At 38.8% G+C, this 24,664-nt stretch overlaps 1 protein-coding gene across 4 annotated transcripts in view; it reads right to left on the bottom strand.

Annotated features, from left to right (window-relative positions):
• The window catches only part of ARHGAP15 (Rho GTPase activating protein 15), a 325,292-nt gene that overhangs the window by 83,724 nt on the left and 216,904 nt on the right, over window positions 1-24,664 (bottom strand). For all 4 annotated transcript variants that reach the window (XM_085067143.1, XM_085067144.1, XM_085067145.1 and 1 more), the window contains one exon: window positions 19,619-19,696. In XM_085067143.1, coding sequence (XP_084923269.1) covers window positions 19,619-19,696 — 78 coding nt within the window. The remainder of the gene's footprint in view (window positions 1-19,618; window positions 19,697-24,664) is intronic.

The following is a 24,664-nucleotide window of genomic DNA, read 5'->3' as shown; positions in this document are numbered from 1 at the left end:
TATATGTGGCATAAATAGATGCGGAGCCAACTAATTCTGAAGTATCTAAATTCCACCTTCCCTCTCCCACTCACAGAATCTGCTTTAAATCAAAAATATCGAATTAATACGAGAATGATAGTTCTCACGGTATCTCCTGCCAGGCTAAGAAGGTACAGAGAATATCCTGAGAAACTGTGTTCTTAGGAAATATTAAGTCCAGTTTTGCAAGCTATTAAGGGTTCACAAAATTAAGAGAAATATCCAAAGTTTTGGTTTCTGACTAGAATAAAATTTGAACTCTGGCCCTCTGGGAGTAAATCAACAGTGTGCACATGAAATAGGTTTTTTCCCTCCTAAGCAAAGCACACCAGTGGAGTGGGCAGAGGCAGAAGAGGTTTCAAATATAGCAAACTCCTTTTTACCAGTGGGTACACTTGGACCCAGCTCCTCCTGCTCTGCACCCGCCTGCTGGGAGGAGATCTGAGGCCAGGCCTTGACGAGAGATGAACGTGGGCCAAGTTTATTCATTTTCCAAATCGTGATCTCGGCGATGCCCTCCCATTCCCATCCCTCCCGTCACACCATTCCTCTGGAGTTCTGGCTCTTCCCCAAGCCCAGCTCCCCCACCTCTCCCGGGACACTCCCGGACACGAGCCCTGGCTCCGTGGTGGCTTCCCCAAGGAGACCTGGCTGGCAGGACTGAAATACAAGCTCAGCAGAGGAATGTCCCCACTGGTTTGCTCTCCAGAAGCAGCAGAGCTGGAATTATTTGTAAAATTTCCTGTGCCCTACTCAACTCCTCTTCCACCCTGGCTCCATGGAGTACCCAATGACACAGCGCTTTCCTGCTTTCTAACACCAAAAATTATTTTTCTACACCTGGAGATGGAAAGAGTCTCTCCACACAGACTCTTCTCAGCTCCAGCCCATATTATTTCCTGCCTGTGCTCCAACCACCACTGTGGCTTCCTTCCCAGCTCCCCTGTAGGCTCTGTTTATTCCTCGGGAACGGGATGGTTAACAAGGAGACAATTCCATTTAACTCGGGCAGTTGTTTGGGTGTTTTCAGCACTTTGATGGACAAATTGCTGCCGATGGTGCTCAATGGCTGTTAGAAAAGCCCTTGCCCAGCCCTACCCACTCATTTTGACTCTCCAGGCTGTGCGTCACTGTTCCCCTGAATTGCACCTACACCAGCCAGAAACTGGGTCACTGAACCAGTCTGGGTTAAAAATATCCCAGATATTCTTTAATGAAGTGTCAACAACTATTCTCAGGCTGAAGAGCGACTGGAACACCTCCTAACAATCTTGCTTACATATGCAAAAAGTATGCCCTAATCTAAAATGTATTTATAATATAAAATGGAGTTCAACATTTGACCCGAGTGTATCCCACCCTGTCACACAGACAAAGGAAATAAAAATGTGTTGCTGTAATTTCCTTGACAGCAAAAAAACCAAAACAAACCTCACACATATATGTCTAGGCCAATATATATGATAATGTGAAACAATGAGTTAGATTTTTCATGGCCATGTTGAAACTCATATTGTTAGTTCTAAAACTGCAGCAGACAAACGCGATTTTTTTTTTTTAATACGGGAAATCTAAATAAATAAATACACCCTTAAAACTTCCTTGATTAAAACTTTTACTGAGTTTTTATAGTGTTTGGAAGGGGAAGATTTTACAGCCAGGGCTGTGAAAGCTCGTAGAAAAAAATAGTATAATGATGATTATTATTGGTTTCTGTTGTTGTTGGTAGTTTATTATTATTATTACTACTATTATTATTATTATGCTGTTGGTGGTGGTATCACCATCTGGATTATTATAACCACAGGAGTGACAAGATGCCCTAATCAGATCCATGCCCCATTGTGTCAGGCGTTATAAAAGCACTTAGTGAGAGTGAGGAAAAAGTTTATAACTGAAGCAGTTAATGCAGACAAAAGGTGCAGTGAGAAACAGAGGCACAAAGAGAACTGACAGCAGAGCCCACGGAGAGAGACAACGTTAAACCTTCGACATCCAGAGTTAGCATCTAGTTAAACACTGATTTGTTTGTCCAGACGAATATATATGTATTAAAGCATATCTCATTATGCAGCTTGAAGAGTGTATACCAGGATTAACAGGAGAAAATAAAGGAAAAAAATTGGGATTTGGTTACTCGTTTTCCATAGGTAATATATTTTAAACAAAACTGGACTGATTAAAAGTGATGCAGCACAGAGCAAACACGAGATTGAGTTTTGCTGGTGACTAACTTCAGTCCAAGCAGTGTTCAAACCACAACCCATCAAAAAAATTGAAATAAAATTCTGAGAATAATTGTTGGTAGGATCTGACCATGATTTGAACAAGCACTGTACTTCCTATTGGGATATGGACAGCAAATAAGGAACTTGGTGGTGTTCCAGCTGAGGAAGACTCTGGTTAAAAGCAGGCAGACAGTGTGCATTTTCTAGCATAGAGAAATTTCTTTCAGCTTTTACAACCAATCATTAAGTTTCTGAGGTCAAAAAGCGTCTCTTGTTTTTTGCATATTTGATAACAATGAGTTAACTGTGAAGCAAAAAGGAATATTAATTATTTTTAATATTTTTCTTCTACTTTGATTTTGATTTGTATTATAATTGTAATAATTAAAAAAATTTGCATTATGCTCTTTCTCTTACATTTAGTTTGTTAGGTTCCTTACAAAGACTGTTTTATTGGTGAGGCTGATAGAATTAATTTTTTTTTTAAGAAAATATTTTTAGGCTTGTTCCTGTTTAAATAGGCCAGATATTTCAGCCTCATTTACAGATGTGAACATGCCCAAAATATTTCAGCAGCTTAAGCTCTTTTCCGCGTTGCATTTAAACAGTCGATTTTTGAGAACTGCTTTTTGTCTCAAAGTTATTTTAAGTCTCATCTTGTCATTAGGCTACACTGAGTAATCTAGAGTTCACGTTTGCACATGACAGTTAATAATTTTAAATTCTTGTACAGGAGAATTCAAAATTAAGCCTTACACTACCTAGGAAAAAAAATAGGTTTTTTTAATCAATGGAAAATAATTTAGTCCTGAGTGGAACTGGTTTTTTAGCAAGCAAGTTTTTCCTCTAGTGTTCAGCTCAAATTCATAAAAACAAATAGGCAAAATGACATTTAGCTGCGAGATCACATTTCTCTAAAGATAAACTGTAAGCTCTGCACAGCCATTGCTACCAAACGTTGTTTATCCGAGCTTTAAATTCTACTCCCAAATTTGAATAGACTGCAGAGCTAACAGTGTTTCTGAGGAGCAATATCAAAATATGTGCCTCCTGGGTCTAAAAACCACAAGTTGTTTTAGCTTCTGCTAAGAAATGAGGGATTAAAAAAAAAAAAAAAAGAAAAAAAAGTGGAGTACAGTAAGTAAATAAATAAATACATTATCTACCTTCATGACCTTTCTGTTCCTGCAAGCAAACAGCGTCCATCATTTGTAACTTGACTTTCCATAAAAGTAACAGTTCATAAAAATCTGTGAAACTACTACCGGGAACAAACAAATTAAACAATGACAATGTAATAAAATAAAACTGCTGTTCTACTTCTATAGCAGAAGAATTGCTTCTTCGCTGGGATTAATACATCTTGCAGAAAACAATTTTAAATAATGTGTAACATATGGATTCGGCTTTTATTATTCTTCTAAAAGAAGACAATTATATTTATGTGATAAACTGTTCAGTGTTAGTAGCATAATGTTTATATTACTGGCCACTTAAATAGTCTTTGGCATAGTTTTATAAGGAACAGAAGCCTCCAGATCTTTTGAAATCCATCTTACAAAGTAAGTCCTGTCTGTTACTTGGAATGCAATGATTTTACATAGTTTTCTTGCTGGGAAAAAAAATGTACTGTAGGTAATCTCGTTGTTAAACTGCATGCATGATAACTTTCTGATGTTCTAGCTGCAATTCCTGTGGCATTTTAGGGTTTTCTAACGAAAAGTGTGACAGCCTTGAGCTATCGGGAAATAGGAGGGGAATTTAAAAAAAAAAGCAAAAAAAAAAGCAACTTTCTATTTTAACTTTTTGGAAAGGAATGGGCACGATACACTGTTTTTTGTACAAAACCTTTTCAAGGTGTTTTCCTTAATCTCCTCGCTCCTATAAGCAGCTCGTTCCTCTGCTCTCTGATTATGCTGGGAGATTACATTTAAGAAAAGAGTGAGTTTCGGGTAGTTTTCAAGGAGCTGCTTTTGTCCCCATTATATTCCAGATAATTTTCAAAGAGATTACACAGGAGCCATTGGAGTATTTATCTCGCTATCTCCCCGTGCTTCTGAGTTGAAACTGCATGCATTTCTAAAGGAAAAAGGAATGTGCTACCAAATAAATGTTTTCTGTGGCTGTTATGTACATCGAATTTTGTTGTGAGCAATGCTGGCAGCAGCCTCTCTGCATTGCTGGGGTTCTGCTACCCTGTGTGTCAGTCACATAACAAGATCATTTGGAAAAAATTATGCTGGGCGAATAAATGTATTTATTTGGGTTTACCAAGGAAAAATGAAAGAGGGAGAAAAAGAAATAATAACAACAACAGTTTGGGGCATGTTCCTGTCCTCGTTTTTCACTCCTGAAGTACCAGTTCGGTATTTTCAATTCCCCACTTCTCGATTGCTTTCAAAAGTTGGGGTTGTTAACAAAAGATAAAGAGTGTAACCTAATGGAAGTGAAATCTGCATATTCAGTTAATTTGGGATTTATTATCCCAGTAACTAGACTTGCAACTGTTCTAAAACCGTTTTGACTGAAGACTTGAGAACAGTACGAGTGGATGGCTACCCCCACCCCCATTCTTAAAAGAAAACCTGTGCCTGCTGCTTCCAATTTAGTGCAATCATGCCTCTTACTGGCCAATACAAGATGCAGCATTAGCTGTCACATGCAAATGAGTATTCATGGGGACTTTGAAATGTGCAATAAAGAATAAAGACACGCATTCTGTGAATAATTGTTTTCTTTTATAAAACTGGATCCAAAAGGGAGTGCCATTTCACCCAGAGTCTATAGCCTTTCTATGGTTACAATCTGCTGTTGAAGCCAGATATTAGGAATGAAGTGTGGATAAATGGAGGACTCCAGTTTCCCGTGCTGTCAATCTTTCACAGTATTACATTTGCTTAACAAGAAATAATCCAACCCATGTTTGTGGTTCTTGCTATCTTGCTTTCTCTTCCAACTGAGGCTTTGAAATGCATAGGGATTTATAATATAGTTGTCCACCTTGCATTAGCTTTTCTCCTACAAAGCTCAACCTAAATTCTTCATTTTCAACAGCTCAGGCACACAAAATCACACAGCAGTATGAGCTTCACTGCAAACCTGAAGCCTTTGAAAGCACTCTGCTATCACTCACCAGGATGAGAGAGAAAGAATAACTCTGATTTTTAGGGCCTATTTACACAGAGGGTGGGAAAAAAAACCCAAAAACCCCAAACCCAATAAGCTGTATGAAGACACAGACACATTTGTGGAGCTGTGAACAGCAAAGCTGAGCTCAGACACAAACACACACCTATTCACCAAGCCTGCAGCCAGAATGCCTCTCAGGAAGCAAAAAGCCATCAGCTCTTATTGCTGTCAAACCATGGCATGGTGTGGCCTCATCTAAACAGGCAAGACCCCAAGTCCTCAGTAAAGTAGTGGGAAGAAAGTGGGGAGGTGCCTGAATTGCAGCACCTTTGCAGTGAGCTGCAGGGTCAGAACTTGGACTCGATGATTCTTGGGGTTCCCTTTGAACCAAGGATATTCCATGATTCTCTGGTAACTGCAGGAAGCACTCCAGGAAATTCAGACTTGGCCAAGGTGGACCAGGGGTGGACAAAACCAGTGAGCCAGCAGGGAGAAGGAAAGGTAAGGATAAATTCTGCCTGTAGCACAGGTAGGAGTGACCAGTGCAGGCCAGCATGGAGACTCAGCAGAGGGAAAAGACCCCTTTGTAGGTAACTCAGTGCCTGGGATTATGTTTAATCTCAAAATTAGAGGACTCCAGCTCAGCTAGAGCTTCTCAGCAGACAGGCAGGATGTGTTCCTGCAGGATTCCCAGGAAGGTGATCAGAGAGCTGGGAGGCATTCCATTTTCCCCTTCCTCTAACATTAATAATTCCTTCTTGCCTTGTTTACTACACAGTTTGCTCTTTGAGGGCAATCTCTTGAAACCCAGGAGCACACATGCAAACACACTGAAGAAATTAATCCCTGACATTATAATTTACAACTGATACAATTGCTGTAAACAGGCATAAAAGTGTGAGGGGGAATTGTGGGGCTGTATCACTACTGGAAGAAAGATTCTCACCTCCAAAGGCTGAGCAAAATGACCAAACCCATCCCTTGGCTGCCTGCTCACTCCTGCCATCCAGGCTGGCAGGAAGACAGCTGGTTCATTTCAGCTTTTGATCCACATGGTGCCTCCTAAGGGAGGTGAAAAGGAGGGTTACCCTGGGGCTAAGGCAGAGGGTTTGAAACAAGGAGACTTGGTTTGTATCCCTGAATCATCACAAACTTCCGTAGGCAATGCTACTCAGCTCCTCATTTTCCTACTTACCAAACATAGCTAGCAATATTTTGGTATCTCGCAGAGATGTTAGCACAAGCCCTTCAACATACATATCTGCTCATATATTATCTGGATGGAGTCATTTCCAAAACTGACTGCAAAATACTCACAAAATGCACACAGCTCCATGAGGCTTAGTCATGCCAAACACGATGCGTGGCAAACAGATCCCTGCAACCACGGGATTGCAAACCAGGACCTCATTCCCATGTAAAACCTACCTGGGGCTCCTCAAGGGCTGTGTCCCTTTACTCTGTAGCCCCCCCAGCACAGAGGAATTTCAATTATTCATGCATCTTTGCCCTGCTGTCTATGGCACAGGTGGCACTGCACTTGGAGAAGCATCACAGGGGAGACCCACATTTGAAGACCTAATTTGACTTTGCATTATCCAGAGCCCCAAATCCACATTTCAGAGGGTGGCTGCAGCCTTATCTGCAATCTCTGTACACAGTAGGGACTTGGCAAATGGAGTTTGGTGAAATGGCACAGCACACTACATAGGAGACTGACTATAAATCAGCAGATTTTGGCTCTGCTCCTGGCTCTGTCACTGATTTACCATGGAAACTTGGGCAAATCTTTTACTCTCCCTATCCTTCATTTTCCGTACCCATAATGTAAAGATAATGATGCTGCTTTGCAAGCTCTTTTGAGATCCCGAGATGTTAAGTGCTAAGTGCATTTTATTAACATTAATAGCACCCAACCGAGAGGATGCTGTACAGCACTAGCCTGGCTGTCCCCAGAAAACAGATTGGTGTGGGGAAAGTGTGCATTTGTTAAGCAGCTTAGACACTGCTCATTCCCATAATACTTGCACAACACACGGGAACGAGATCTGACCTACTAAAACAAAAGGGAAAAAGAAAAAAATACGCCATAAGGAGAAAATTTCTAATGTGACCTGTCATCTTATTTCCAGCACAGGAAAACTTGGGGATTTACTGGAGATTATCAGTGTTGCTGTGTGTGGTTTTCATAGCCAGCCACAGCCCCAGTGCTCACAACTTGTGGTGGAGACCACTTCCATTAGCAGGCATTAATCACCATTTTATACACTCCAGCCCAGCCATGGCTGAGCAGACATCGAGTAGATGCACTTAGTTATATCCTATCACACTTTAAATCTGACTCAATCTTAAAATAAGTTAATTGTACTGAATTATATCCCAGCTTTTGTATTCACAGGACCACAGCATATTACAATGTATATTCTTTAAATGCTAACAGGCTTTGTTGCTTTATGCTTCAATTTTCGATGTTTCTGCTCAAATATGTATCACAACATACACAGTAGAAAGAGATATGAAAATTTTATTATTAATGCATGTTTTTTTCCTTTGCTGGAGATAGAACTTTGTTGTGCATGTTATAAAATGTTAAATATTAGAATTATTTAAAGTTAATAGCATGCCAAAGAAAATGACTAATAATACATTATACAATTAGATGCCTTTCATATGAGTGAATCCATTAACAAAATAAAATACATTCAAACAGAAGACTTCTGATTTGCAATTTTTAGCAAGGATTGCCCATGTGTAAAGCTAAATTATTTATTCTTTTTTTTTTTTTTAATGCTGGATACGTCAGTTTGCAATTATTTGCATTATGTTTGGATGCTTTATCATGTGGCTCTGATTCAAAAATACGTATCTCTAAGTTTCTGTAGCATCTTCATATATGCAAAGAATTAAGGACATAAAAAAAAAGTTTTTTTCCTCAAATTCAGCTGATGGTACCAGAAGCCCTTGCTATTGCTCTTTTAGCTGTTTGGGTGTTTTTGTAATCATAGAAACCCAGATGTCCTCACGGTTTCACAACTGCAGTTTTTCCCCTCTCAAGTGTACCTTGTTTTCCAGATAGAATCAATTCCATCCCATCCCACCCATCCAGATCTCAAGTCTGGCATCACGCAGCCCCACCTAAATTTATTCAGATGTTACACACTGCTTTCCTCCTTGTTTGAAACTCATTATCCCATCTCCTCAGCTGATGTCAACATTATCCTCGAACAAAACACTGAGCAAGCAGCTAACTTTTCCTACAGCAACAAGCAGCTTTTAGCTCTGCAGTGATATAATCTTCCTGCCATTTTCCTCCTGGATTTTCTTTTCCCATCAATGCCCTGTCTCTAGAAAGGCACCGACGCCAGCCAAAGGAAGCTCCACCAAGAGCAAGTAATCTCCTCCTCCTCGCATCCATCTCCTCTTCACTGCTGCTATCTACTTAATTAAGTTGTTCTCAATCTTCTGTATCATAAGCACATAATGTTGGTTGATGGGAATGTGTTTTGAAATCCCTGTTTGTTTGTTTTTTAATTATCTGATTACACCGGGAAAAGAAAAAAAAAAAAAGGAAGAAAAAGAAAAAAAAAAGAAAAAGAATAATCTAAAGAAAAGGAGATTTCTCTGGTGTACTGCAAGTAAAAACCCAGCAATAGCCATCTTATTCTCTTGCAAGAGTTTTTGGCTTTTTTTTTTCCACTTTCTAATAGTCTAACCAATCCAGTCTTTATAAATCATGGGATTTAAAAGTGGGATGAACACAACTGTGGCAAATTCTGCTAACATCATTGCAAACCTGCAAAATTCAGGTTAAAGATGCCTTTTATTATCACCTTTATTTAGCTTGGGAGAGGTGAGGAATGCCATACTTAGATTCTGCTGAGGTTTATGTCAGGATTTTGGCATAACCTAACTCGAGGCTACTGTCACCCCAAAATATCTCCTCCCCATGTGTCACAGTGTCAGCCCAGTGTGCAAGCCATGGATGAGCCAAGTCTCCCACGTTTTGTCAGTTGGTAATAAGGGAAAAAAGTGTGCAACAGGGACACAGAAAAAGAATATAAACTAGCGGAATGGGACACTGACTTTAAAATAGAAGGGGAAAAATAGTATAAAATATTTATTCCATTAGGTTCAACTCTTCCTATCCTGATTATTTCAAAATTTGACCATGTTATGTTGTATAAATAATAATAGTAATTACACAAAGAAGAGGCAATGAGTTGAAATTAGAGCCACGGATTCATAGGATGGTTTCAAAAGGCATCACTCTCCCAGCTCACCCCGAGGTGTTTGTCCATGTGAAGGGCTTTGATTAGGCTCGGATTGTTACAGTGGAGTTGGGAAATGGGACCTTTGATCTCGAGAGATCTGAACAATCCCTGTTCCTTGCTCTGACAACAGGCGTGGTACAGGCTGAATGGTGTTAACATTCGGCTGAGAGCTGAAAACCCAAGTGAGAGCTGTGCTACATTCTCACTTTTGAGACTCTGGTATCATGCATAACCTCGAAATTAAAATACAGTGTGACTACCTCTCTAAGTGTTTAAATTAATATGCTTAATAACCCCCAAAATAATAAATCTAAAGTGTAAATTAAGACTTGGAAGAGAAGGTGAAAGCAATGTTTCCTTCTTTACATTTCATATATGTTGTGTGTTAGCTCAGGACAGTAGTTTGTGACACTTTTTTATATTGTTATTTCTTAAAGGTCCTTTTTATGAAAAGGCTTTCACACCAAATATGGATGCAAGATTTTAATGCACTTATATACTATGGGATTTTACTTTTTTTAAAGGGAAAAGCCAATGGTGTAGTCAAGCACAATTAATAATTCCCCTAAATACAGGCATCTAATGCTTCTTAAATGCTTTAAGACACATCACCCAGCTTCTAGCACTCAGTCTCCAAGGGCACAACTCTCCTGTAGACCCAACAGCCTTCTGAGAGTCGCTCTGACACTCAGCATCTTCCCAAGTGGCACTAAATAACAGTGATTAAGTAACTGAGTCAACACCAAAATGCCCCAAGAATGTCTAAAGGGAAGATGCTTTCCAGGACTCTGATAATTTGCTCATGCAAGAAATTCCACTAAGTTTTTACACAATAACACACACACACACACACACACACACCAGGGAAAAAAAAAAAAAGGCAGGAATATTCAATTCTAAATCCACAAAAAGTAATGTTATGAGTGACTTGAAAATTTCTTAAGAATAGTATTATATTTTCATCAGCAATGTATGTCTAGGAAATATGCAAGAACAAATGAGACAGTCTATATAAGAACACAGGTTTCCTCATAAAAGGAAAAGTTTCCAATTATCACAGGTTACACTTTAAATTTTCTCCTCTTCCTTTTTTTTTTCCTCCCAGATTTTTTACATTGAGTGTTTTCCAGTTTGGCCCACAGCACTCTTAACTGATGGAGTTCAACACTTAAATGCATTACCAAAGTCTCTTCCAACCAAAAAAAATAATTTGCTACTCACAACAGTTTCCCCTACCATGGCATTTATGGTTTCCCCAATTCTCAACACACACAACACCACAAATACTATGATAAAGCCAAATTCCCTTGTGCAGTAACTTCTCATCCCATGCCACCCTGCAGAATATTATGCAGTGTACATCAATATATAACATCACCCTCTTTGTTGCAGACTCATTGCAAGCTCATATTTGTCAGCTACTTTTACACACAAACCACAGAATTAGAGATATTTACCACAGGGGAGGAAACCACCCCAAATATTAGGTCACACTATGGTCTTGTAATACATTGAGCATGACCAAGTATCAAAGGAGCTATGCAGATTAGTTCTCCTGGGTATTCATCTCTGGAGCACAAATATCCCGTGCAAAACACCTTTGACACTTGGTTCAGTTCATCTATAAAGGAGCCCAGCAAGCCACAGGTTCAGGAAATTACCCCATCATCCTAAAAATCACAGATTGAAAGCTGTCCTGTTAATACTTTTACCAAACAACTCAATGATTTATTTCCTTTCCTTGCTTTTTTTGAGTTCTGTGGAACGGCATTTCCTGTAGCTTTACTATCAGAACAACAAACCCAAACAAAGAGTCACCCATGACAACGATGAGCATCCCCCAAAAAAAGGCAATCCCTCCGTGCAGCATGCAAACCTCCAGTCCTTCTCAGCAACTAAACAACACTCCTTGAGGGGTTATCAAGAAGCTCTTCAACTTCTCGAAGTGTTACTAAGCAAGACGCTATTGTAACGCAAATCGTGCTGCGGGTAGAAAAGGAATAAAAGGAATAAAAGGCATGTTTTAAATGCTTCATCATACAATACATGCCATAAAATCCATGGTATGTTTGTGGCTGACCGCACTAACCCAGCCTGCTGCCTCTTCTGCCCCATTCCACTGACTTATTCAGCACATGAAAAGAAAAACATGACAATACCACTCGTAAGAGAAATTTTACAGAGCTACGGATTGGGCAACTAAGACTTATAATTCTGAATATTTTTCTGTCTGCTTTTTTTTTTCTTCACACTGAAAACAAAATAGTTATATTGGAACTATAGTAAGATTTGAGCTCTATCCATGTTTATACAATGTACGTGATTTACAAAATAATTCGAAGCGTTCGTTGCAAAAATTAATATTTCCATTAGATTTTGTCACCTGACTTATATTTAGAAGTCATTTTTGGAAGTACTATAGCTTCCCCCCCTCCCCTCTGGAAAGAGAAGGGAAAGATGTGGAAAACACACTTTCTTTTGAATAATAATAGTAATAAATTTTCTGTAGCTTTAAAGAGACACATAGAGAAAAAGAAGACCCCACATGAGTAACATGCTCATATTAATTGATTCACCAGCTACTGTGGGCTCAATTAAAGTATTCTGTTGTCAGAGTTTTAAAGCTTGGAAAAAAAAAATTAAAAATTAAATTCTTGGCTACAGCTTGGCATATGCAGGTCTTAACCCAGAAGCAAGCTGTTTTATAATTATTTTTGAAAATTGCTTCAGTCCATTTTATTTTCTGTGCTTGCCTGGGAAGTGTGAAAAAGAAAGAAAAAACTATTTTTGACTCAAGGCTTTCAAGACATTTTGGTTCTCAGCTAGCAAGTAACCCAGTTTGAGCCTGATATTTCCATCGTGAACTTTGGATCACTCTTACTGGTTTCTCAGCGAGACTGGTCACATGAAGAGCTGCTGGCAGACATGGGGAGGACTTTGCTGGCTGGGCTGTGCTTCATCTCACAGGGAATGTCCCCAAGGCTGGAGGATGGCTCTAAGGTTAGACCCTGACCAAGGCACGTTCATGTGTTTCTAGGGATGCTCATATATGCCTGAAAAATACAGTCAATAGCCTAAAATATCTAAAAATATATGAGATGGCCAGATATAAAGGGAAATCTCATCGAGGTATGCACACAAGAAATTAAGGACCCACAAACCAAAGGGAAAGTGACTGCAAGACAGAACCAATCCCTCTTTATTTGCCTCCTTTTCACCCAGTGATCCTCACTAAAATTTTAAAATAAAGCCCATGACAGTCCTCCTGGCCCTCCCTGTTGGTAGCTGCACTCTGAGAGAGGACCTGCTCTCCTGTGCCCATGGAGCCTTTGTTAGGAGCAGGACTGGAGCTGCTCCCCGCCTTTGAAATGGATATCTTGGGTCAATGGAAAGATTCGGGTATTTTTGAATGGGAAGTTTTGTTGGTTTGGGGTGGAATTTTGTTGGTTTTAATGGGATTTTTTGTTGTTGTTTTTGGTTTGGGTGTTTTTTTTAAATTTTCTTTTTTATTGTTCTTGTGTCCCCCCCTCTCCTTTTTTTTCCTCTTATTTTAAAGAAAAGCTATGAAAAGAAAACACTTCTCTTTCCTTTTTCTTTTTTTTTTCACCCAGCTCCCTCCTCCCTCTTTTCTCCCCTCCTAAATGCTTCCTTCATCCCCATCCAGCCCATTTGTGCTGACCTGGAGGCTCTGTCTCAAAGGCAGCTCCACGGGCTGTGCCCGCTGAGGCAGAGCCAGCCAGGAAACCACTCTGGTTCCTGATAGCCCAGCTCATGCAGACATATGGTCCCAGCAAGCTCATAGAATCAGCAATATTTAACCAAAAAATAAAAAAAAAAAAATCCCAATATTTGTATATTTGTTCCTCTTCCCTCCCAGTTCATTGATAAAGAACATGTCAGTTAGGTCGAAGAATCCTGCTGGTTAAAGGTATCATCCTTAGCTGCTCATATGGTCTGGGCTCTTACTTGTCAATTAGATTAATCCGAGTCATTTCAGAACAATAAATATAAGTGCAGATGGAATATAAACATATTGAAGATTACTGTTTTTGACGGCTGTTGTTTATTAAATCAAAAATGATGTCGAAGCGAAGATTTTGCAGATATTTCAAATGGAAAGGAAATGTGAATTGGATTTAGATATTTCTTAGGAAAGAAAGCAAAACAAAATAAAAAAGCAAACCCAAAAATCCAACAAACTACCACACCACAACCTCCAAAAAAGCCTATGGGTAACAAAAAAGCAATGATTTTACCTGAAATGCCACCTATGAACAACCTTTAGAGAAGGGATATGGCACCTATAAACTCAAAACACTAGGTATGTTGAAATCCATAAAATTTCCAATTACTGCTTCAGAATTTATTGTGCACATATGGAAAATAATACTTGTAAAAGAGAAAGGGGTTTGTGCCTGGTGCTGTCAATACTGTGAAGGATGGGGTGATTATAAAGCAAATTAACAATACTTTTAAATGTGCATTCACTTATCTTTCCAATTAAATCCTTGTTAAACAACTGCACAGACAGTAATGGTGCTTCTGCAAAGCACTGATCAAGACAGTTTTATTGTAATTTTTACTCTGTAACAATTAATCAAGTAGGCATTTTCTTTATTATTAAATTATTTAGTTAATAAATATTCACAATCAGTTCACGTATTTCTGGTTCAAACTTTACTCTTAATTTTTTCTTTAAATTGAATCATATCCTATATTCTCACAGAAGAGACAACAGAAATATTTTAATTTTTTTTTTCCCGAATGGGCTTTTTGTTACTGCAAGGTAATGGCAATGTAAGGTTAAATTCACTTTTTTTCCCCCCCTTAAAGTGGAGTATTTGGATATCTTTGGCTGTCCTTTTCCACGTTCCACAAGAAACACAGCTCTCTGCAATAACATAATATTTAGCCTCCATAAAAACTCCCATATTTGCCCCTGCTTTGGTACATAAGTAGAGTAGCAGAGCTGTAAAAATGCAGTCATTGACCTTTGGACAGTCTGTGGTGCTTTGCAGTTAACACACAAGGTATTCCAAAGGAAATAACAGGATGCAGAGGTCATCTGAACAGCAAACACCCAGCATTTTGCAAACAAAGCTTTGGATATAAAGACAATTAGGAACTCTTTTGTATTATGCATGAACTAACCCTTGCTGAATGAACCAATAAGTATTGAAATTTGTATTTCTTTGGTTAGTTTCCCTGAACATATAGAATGGGATAGAATCCTAGTGTTTCAGCAATGTATTATGAACTCTTTCCAGCTCCATTTTTTTTTCAGTTAATTTAGTACTCATGAAAACTGCTTGATTGACAGCCATGGAAAATGAATGCCTTTCCAGCTACTGAGCAGATTGGACATAAAGAAGGAAGGTTCTAGCTCCTCACACAGGTATCCCTGGTCTTCAGGCATGGAGTTAATTGAGGATTGTTGGGAGAGGTGTGGAAGCCGATAAAGGAACCTGGCTGAGCACAAACAAGGTCCTCACCCCATGACATCAGAGTGTGTCACACACCCTCTACCCAGGGCCAGGCTGGACAGGGCTTGGGGCACCCTGACCCCATGGAAGGTGTCCCTGCCTGTGGGAAGAGATGAGCTCCCATCCTGGACCTCATGTCCTCCAACCCATATTGGAGCTCAAGGTGTCTCTTCCAACCCAAACAATTCAGGGGTTCAATAATCAGCCTAATAGCTCCAACCAAAGCAGAGAAAAAGTCAGTATTACTTACAAACTCTGATGGATGAAAGGTTTTCCCTTTTTTCTCAGGTTTTTCTTTCTCAGCGCCCTTTCTGCCCACCTGTTACCTGCTTGGCTATTGAAAAGCATCTCCCCCTGTCCTCACATTCATATATTGGTGCCTTAAAGACTCTGAACAGCCCCACCTGGGCCATGCAGACCCTCCCTGGGGCTTTGGACCAGAACAAGGCATCCTTTCAGTCACACCTCATACCCTGGAGCTGCCAGCACACTTTACGTGGCTTAACAGACCCATAAATGTTATTTTATCCCTTTTCCTACAGGTGTGAATTAAAAGAATATCCTTATAAATACATGTAAGGGATTTAACTTACTAGACCCTGTTTAAAATCAGCAGAACTGCTCCAAGTACGTTGTCTGTCTCTGTTTGGTTTGGTTTTTTTGTTTGTTTGTTTGTTTTTTGAAACATTTCAACTATTAGACTTAGCCCATAATATGGAAAGCAGAAAAGGAATAGATATCTCTAATGTCTCCAGCTATTGTAGAAGCTTTTACTGTAGGTTCACAGCCAAAAATTTCGACTGCCCAGTAGCTTAATTTCTAAACCCCCAATTTTTCAGTGCTTGTAGACTAAGAAAAGAACGAATTTCCTGATGTCAGTTTGGTTCAAGCATCTTCTACTGCCTTGATTCAGTGATTTGAAAAATGATGACTTAGAGTTTCGAAAGTGCTGAGAGATGTTATAGCCCAGTCCTCTGATGATCAACTGATCTTTTCAGCTCTTAATGGGAAAATAAATCATAGATAAAAGATAATCCTGTTGCACAGGAGCAAAAAAGGTGTGATATCAATGGACTTTTATAGAAAAAGAAAACTCTGTGAGAGGGATAAAGTAAATAAGGTAGTTTGTTCTGCTGGTGTTGGCAAGGCCAAAACCCTCTTCAGGAGCTGCCTACCTCAAGGAATGAGAATGAAACACAAAGTATATTCAGAGAATATAAAAAGATACAAGGATTTTTTTTTTTATTTCAAACCTCTCTTCATCCCCAAAAATCTAGAATTTCAAGAGTCTTTTTTATATTTTTACTGTTCTTGTTTCTTCTTTAATGATAAAGCTGTCAACTGTTAGTTTCTTTTCCTTCCATATTCACCAGCTCTCTCATTTCATTTCTGATGCTGCAGATGACATTAACGGTATAGGAAAAGGAGCCAAATAAAGCTTTGCTATATTCTAATTAGTGATTACTCTAATAAAAAATACTTTGATATGGCAGCCAGCCTAGAGTGCCTTCTATGATCTTTAATTTTCAGCGTGATACATGTTATTTATATCTTCTAAATGTAGGTGTAGCACAATGGCAAAGCAAGCAAGAAGAAAGAGCCCAGTGAGTATTTGGCCTGTAGAAGAACTGATTGCACAGTCAATCTCTGCAATGCAAATAGGCTTTGTCAGAACATTTGTTTGCATTTATAATTAAATTAAACTTTAACTAAAATTACAAAAAAAAAAAAAAAAGTAGCTATGGCAAAATCATATGTATAAATACTCCTTTCCCACTGTTAACTACCAAAAAATGAAGGTACAGGGATTGACCCCAGGAAGTTAGGGATAATAATAATTACTGAGGGATAGGAATATGTGGAGAGTGAGCTATTAACCATCGTCCCACTGCAGAGCTTCAAGAGACTGGGAAAAGGCAGGTTGGGAGCACACAGGAGTTTTCCTGGCAACTTCTGTCCTTCATGAAGCCTTGTGAGACTGCTGCTGACCTCAGCATCTAATTGATGGGAAACACCAGCTCTGGGAAACGTTGGGTGGAGAATGTGACTGCCCTCCCAAGCACACCATAAAAGAATCAATCCTGTCTCCCCCATCTCCCCACAGCATTTTTCAGGTACACCATGACCCAGTGGGCTCTTTCAGGCCTGCAGGGTCTGACTTAGCACAGAAAAAGGATGCTATTTAGACAACTGGGAGAGCATGTGGCTATCCTTTGTGTCTGTGTTACCTCTTGAATGTTATGATTTAAACTTTCTGGAATATTCTTTGGGGGTTGTAATGCTCAGCTGTCCCACTTCCTTCTCATGGTGTTGGGGTCACCCCTGGGCACTGCTAAGTGGCATCAGGATTTACAGCAGTGGAACTTTAGCATTTCTGCTAGCATTTACCTGAGGAAAACCTAAGTACAGACCTGGATAGGAATTTTTTCTAACCAGGACTTTAAAGGATGTGTAAGGGGAGTTTGGACAGATATTATCACTGTCCATTGAGAATCCACTCCATCGTGACATAAAATGCAGGAATGCCCTCATTGTATAAATAAAGGCTAACATAAGAAACAGTGATTTTCATAGCTGATAAGATGATGACATAATTCTCAGGGGCATTAGTTTGCTTTGATTTTCCTTTGGTCACTCAGCAGGCAGATTTTTTTGCACATCCCTTAAGTAGTTGGTGCCAGTGTGGCTTTAATGTACTATTAACTCCACTGTTACATTTTCATTTTTCACAGTAGTATAAACCAGAAGAAAAAGGTGTCTGGTCCCTCTCTGCTTCAAAAAGCCAGCTTAGACTTCTGTCTAGCTTTACAGTATCAGCCCATCTGTTTTAGGTGAAAACTTGAGCAGTAATGTTAACCTCAAGTATGTTAACCTTTGGATGCCACGAGACATGATAGACAGGACCATTATTTTTATGGTAGTTTTTTTTCCTGAGCAAAGATCCCAGGCAGTGAAGGAGGATAGAAAATCCTGGTTTTGCCTGTGTGTCTCCAAACAAAATACAGCTTACAGTCATTTGAAAGCCAAGGCAGGCTTCATTATCAACACACAAATACCCAACAACTGTAAATTTAAGAGAACCCAAGTAATGAATCAAAACCGTGAGGCTGATTGGTAAATGATGATTTATTCAGTCTCGCTGAATTTACTGGCATGAATACTGATTCCTCATAAACCAGAGTTCACCCTCCAGTTTCAGATGAAGACAAGACTGATCTGGAGCAGCTGAGGAGGTGGCAAACACCTACTGATCCCCTGAAACTTTCCCTAGAGATGTAAATGGAGGTTTGAAGGTGGGAATATTTTTACATCTCTCCTATCTCTCAATTTCATGAGAATATTTGAGTCAAAAGTCTTAGTTTATGTATAGTACAGAGCTAATTGAGGAAGTTGTTCCCCAACAGCTATCACCTCCACACAGAATACACAATATTTAGCAGTTCTGGTAATAGTCTCCAGGTGACTTATAAAAAGATCATAAAAAGTAGGACAAAATGTTGCAGCAGCTTCACATTTATAATTGTTTCATTCAAAAGTGTATGCAGTCTTTAATGCAATTTAAGATTTGCTATTTTTTCTAATTTCTGAGAAACCTTATTTTCTTGTTAAGTAGTATTATGAGGTTCAATATCATTGATGATATTTGCTAAGCATTTAAATGTGGGGAGAGTTAGTCTTTGGTAAGAGTAATAAACCACTTGCAGATGGATGTATTTGTCATTCATCCTAATTAGTTCCCAATATCAGCTTTCACACCTGTAATGGTATCTGTTGATCAGTGTTAGATTTGTTTAGGCCATATCATTGAAAAATGTGTTACTGTATTTTTGGAAATATGGTTATTATACACAGAATCTGTGGAAATATGTTCAGTAAATATATACAGGATGGTTCTAATTCTGGTGAGCAGGTCCCCAAAATATTCATCTTTCCTCTTTCATTTTCTGGGGTCAAATGTTTGTTTTTTCAAAATCAGTGGTAAATCTTCCACTAACTTTGGCAGAGCCAGTACTCCACTTTTAGTATTTCCTTTTAAGTTCTTTTCAGCACCTTTTTCTCTTTCACTGGTTTCCTTTGGATCCCTGTTCTACTTTTGGTTTTGTTTAGTTTTCAACATCCAAACAATCTGCTATTTTTCCTTTTAATCTTTTTCTTTCCCCCTCACTTTGATTCCTTGGTTTCTACATATGCTTTGCTTTTTGCCACCTTATTTCACATCTCCATTTCCTCCTGTATTTTTAGATTTGTTTGTTGTTTGTTTTTCATCTCGAGTTTAACTACTATTTCCCTCTGCTTACTCGGCTCTTTTTCCTCTCTCCTAGCTGACATTTCCCTCTGTGCAATATCTTTCTACCTTCCCTTTCCTCTCTTTTCCAAAACAGGGTTCATCATTCTATGCCACTAATGTATAGCAGATTCTGAAATACTGTCATCTGAGACAGTTAAGTACTAAACAAAACATTACCAGGGTGGAGGAATCACTTACCCTGATTGACAACAAATCGTAACTTCTGTATTGTTGCCAGATTGCCGCTAACTCTGTATATTCCATCAACATCTAGACCTGAAAAAGAAACACATATTTCATTTTAGATCATAGGAGTATTTTTCTTTGTACGTCTGTCAGGGAGGCAGAAGCACCCTTGCAAGGATGAAGAAGAGCAGCGCAGCGAGCGACTGAAAAATAATCCACCTGACAACAACTGAAGTGCCTCCTCACTGATTAAAGCAACAATGAAAAATAAAAGTGGGAGATTAACTTAAGTGAATACAAAACACCTAGCTATAATTATCTTGTAATTCTGTCAGCAGAAGTCTGTTCTGCAGGGGGATTTGAGTGTGACAGGAAAGCGAGGGGTAATTGGCTCTCAGTGAGAAGGGATGTTTGGGAAGGGCATGGTGCTGCGCCAGCCCTGCTTCAACGTGGGATGTTTGTGTTAATAGTGCCAGGGAAACTTCTCTGTCTGGGGTCTGGGTTTTTCAGACATGAATTTCTGAGGCTGTGACCTTTCTGAAAATAAAGCACTGAGGTGCCCACCCTGAAATCATGACGTGTGTGAGACTCCACACCACTGCCATTTTTCTACTGTATTCTTCATCGCGGATCAGACAGGTTTGGAGATGAAATTAAATATCCCAAGTAGCATATGCCCTGGAGTACATTTCTTCATTAATATAGGCCATTCTTTTCAAGGACAACCCGACAGTCTTGCTTCTCCCTGCATATCTACTCAAGGTTTATCTTCTAGGTGAAACTAGATGTCATACTCCCTTTTGTGACATATTATCTCCTACAGCAAGCTCTGCTGATATGAGTGTTTAAAATAGCACTTCCAGCCCTGGTTGCATAGCTGTAACATTTCAAAGCACATGGGAACTGCTCTCCTTTTCCGGGAGAATTTGCTGTGGTGCAACAACGACCCAATCTGCATGCTTAAAAATCAAACCCACTAAAGCCTACATTGTCATTTCACATTTAAAACTTGCGAGTACACAAGAAGCCAAGAGAAGCAACACAAACCAGGTTTTTTGAAAGGCTACTTATCCCCTGGAACACAAGTTTTAATTAGGTTTTGGCAAGCAGTTTCAGAGAAAGTCTTTCTCTTGGAATAAGTTAATTTGTCAAACCCAAAAATTTTCAGGAAACACTTCCTGACAATGTATGTAGTGGGAATATTATTCCAATTCGGGTGGGTGGAAAAGGAAATCTGAAGTAAGGAAGAGTGACAACAAATGGAAAAGTCCAGAAGGCCAGTTGTGATAACAGTTAAAGAAGAAGATGAGCTTCAAGTCTTTATTGATGTTTTCATCATGCCTTGGCACATGAGTGCCATGGCCAGTGGACTCAAGTGCTTGGATGAATTTCTCACTGATCTAGAAACATTTGAAAAGACTTACTTTTCCTTTCGATGCCGACTGAAACCAAAGAAAATATTTTCTTTGTTTGCATGTTTGTTTTCTTACAAAATACACTTCTCATTTGACGTCTATGCCACCAGGAATATCCTGATTTAATTTGCATTTAAAAACTTATTTTAAAAATTAATAATAATTTCTTATCTGATTATTAATAATTATTCTGTGCTCCTCTGTGTGTTTTGTTAGTCAGTTTTCTACCCTGCACCTGTGGGTGTCCTGCAACATAATACTGAGAGGGATGATCCATTTCAGGAGGATCTCCCCTTTGGTTACAGAGGGATAAAGAAAAAGTTTATTTAAGAGAAATCAAAAAGGATTTGGTAATCAAGAAAACTTGGAAATTATCCATCTGCTGGATATATAACATATGAGCAAATGGAAATTGCTAAAATGTTTAAGTAATGCAATTCTAACTTAAATCTGAAGAGTCTAATTCTGTTTTAGTAAGGGGAGAGTAAAAGAATAATTCCCAGCACAGGATTTTGGGACTCTTGTGGTAGAGGATTAAGAATTGCATCATGTAAATTAAAGTCTAAACCAGAAATTGAAAAGGAAAAAATAAAGCAAACTAACAAACAGGCAAGCCACCAGACAGAATGTTAACTTTTGTTTGGATCTAACTCAATTCACTTCTTAACCTCATTGGTTCTATGGAAGTGAAAACAATCCATGTCACTTTGGGTGAAATAGTCTCACATTAAGAGCATCAGTTTGGAACCTACACAAGTCACCCAGATCAAGTGAAAGTGAACAAGCTGTGGTGCAAATTGGTAGATGTTACATCTTTCAACATGATCTGGAGTACACAAGTACATTATTATTGTTAATAAATTTATTTTGGTCCAGAAATGAGGTCTGATTAGCATTTCATTTGGGCACCATACAATATGGCAGAGAAAAAACCAGAAAAAAAATCAAGCCAATTATAGCATTCACGTGCCATGAACTTTCTGCTCCAAGAACTTTGAAAGTTAAGCCAAACCAAACCAATGCAAATTGGTGGATTTGGACATCCTTTTCATGACCACATTATCTTAGCTGGATGGTTAACAACTTATTTTGGAAATCCAATTAGGCACAAAGGAGTAAGAGGGAGAAAAGAAAGAGACAGAGAGAGAAAAGTATATCTTCATAATTCTAATATCCTGATTCTATGAACAATTTTCAAAGCAAATTCACTTTTAAGGGCACCTTTATCAAGAATCAAAGCATCACTGCACTGCTGTAAGTGTTTCTTCACGGCAGGCTATAAATACTTAGGGAACAAGATGAAACAAAAGCCTTGCCCAGTTTCCTATCTGGTGCTGGAGTTTAAGTAGAGTGGTAAAGAAATTTTCAGGAAAAAAAAAATTTGTTGTAATAAAGTCAACTTTAGTTCACTATAGGATGACCTTCTTGCGTTTTGTAGTGGGGTTTTATCAGGGAAGTATCACTGGATTTTGCCCTAAAGGAGAAAAAGTATTTTATTTGCCTTATATTCCAGTTTCCATCTCTGTTTCTGTTTGTTTTAATGAGGAACCTGAGAACAGGATGGACCCACAATTAGAAATTATAGCCAAAAGCACGATAATGACTTCAGCATTTCCACGCTGAATTTTGTAATGGTATAAGAAATGCGGGAAAAGGTTACTCAAGAGTACATCAGTTCAGCTGCTAAACTACAGCAAATTTTAACTATTTTAATTTTAAAAATTATACAGGTGCTCCTGATGAGAAAGTTAAAAGGCAACTGGACTCAGGCTTGGCTGAGATTTATGAACAATAATGAAAGCTACAATCACTCAGCACTGCACAGGAGATGTTAGAAGAATATTTATTTAAACCATTTTTTGCACTGCTATCCAAAATGGAAGCAGCCATGAATGCAGGTCAGTGTCAGATCTAGTACCAGTTTGAGCTGGAACCAAGCATTGCAGTGAAGAATTAAAGAGACAGAAGAAAATTAGAGTTTGGGTGATATATTTATCACCCAAAGAAATATTTTAAAATACCAGCTATCAATATTGGTTGAGGTAGTCCTGGTGATTTATGAACTATCTGCAGTCAAATGTTCTCACTAATTCCATTCTGTTGCATAGAAAAAATCTCTCTCCCAGATCACACTGCATTCTGTCTAATCTTAATCTCTTTTTGACAATAGTTTCAAACTGAATTTAAAAATAAATTCTCTATGTGCAGGGAGAAGGGGGTGGTGGTATGCAGAAATTTCTCTGGTTTTTAACAAGATTTAGAATTTAAACCATACCATTTAAAAGAGCACTAGGTAACTTCCTGCATGGAAACCCATGGAACTTTCACAATTAATGTATCCTGAAATAGGTGTGGTCCCCAGGCCTGTTTTGTAAAAGAAACCATCGTGCTGGATTCAACAACAAAGTGAAGCACAAACTTGAAGAAAGGCATTCTTTAGTTAGTCCTTTCATTTAAAATCAGTTATGTTCAGGGCAAAACTATTGTATTTCAAAGGAGCCTATTATGCCTTCCCATAAACAGAAAGATCATACGTTTTAAAACTAAAGTATCATTATGCAATCAAGCTGTTGTATTATAAACTATTTTGTGGGCTCAGATGCCCAGGGCTATCTTTACAAATATTTAAGAGGTCATTATCAGGGTATGTTCTCCCTACAACTATAATTCTTTCCTCGTGTTTTCATATGCATCTTACCATAAATACCTGTTTTATAAACAATTTTTTATTTTTAAGTTTACTAAGGGCACAAATGTGAGGCAAGAAATCATTTAAAGAAGCAGAAATGAGTGAATGCAGCAAATAAATCCACGTCACAACAATGTGATGAGAAAAACACAAAACAATGTGCAACAGAAATAAAATTTCACAAAAGGATCAATATGTGCATTCCAGTAGAGGGAAAATGAGGAACAGTAGCAAAGAATGAACCTGACACACTAAAATTTGACATGAAAAGTACTGTGTCTGCATGGGGTGACAAAACATACCCAGAATTTCAGGTGAATAGGTGAGCAAAAATATTATTTGTCTGATGCCATGGAAATCAGAGGTGAAAATTATGAGAATCTTGAAGCAAATATGAGCTACACCCCAGCAAGGGTTGCTGACATCCCTGCCCTGCTTTTTGGTGTGGCAGAGGGTGGGATTGTACATGCCCAAAGCTCCAGGAACAGTGCTGGGTGTTGGCACTGGGGCTGGCTCTGCTCTGCTGGGACAAAGCTGCTGCTTTGGTCACCAGAACTATTCCCTTCTTGTTCTCCTCCCAGCAGACTATCATGTTTTTGACCCTTAAAACATCCCAGAAACATATCAGCAACATCTGGTTTGAAAAAAGGTCCATCAAGAGAGTCCTTGGCTGTCATGGCAGTGGGTGCCATACAAATGTCATGTTAGAGTTCTACCAGGATGAGGATAAACAAACCTCGGAGAGCAAACAGTGGTGATACTGGAAGTCAATCTGAAGGACAAAAAGACTTTTGTAAAAAAGGTCCATTTTCATTGGTGCCCAGGATATGCTTGTGCCTCTCATTTGCAAATAAAAGATAGAGAAATATTTGGAAATGACTAAGGCAGAAGAGTTATTCTGATATTGCAAAAGCAGTAAGAGGGATGCTCTGGGAGACTGGCTAGACTGACCTC

This window comes from Lichenostomus cassidix, chromosome 7 (assembly GCF_008360975.1).
Source record: "Lichenostomus cassidix isolate B80296 chromosome 7, HeHo_3.0, whole genome shotgun sequence".
Taxonomy (NCBI): domain Eukaryota; kingdom Metazoa; phylum Chordata; class Aves; order Passeriformes; family Meliphagidae; genus Lichenostomus; species Lichenostomus cassidix.
This window is presented reverse-complemented; position numbering and strand designations above follow the sequence as displayed.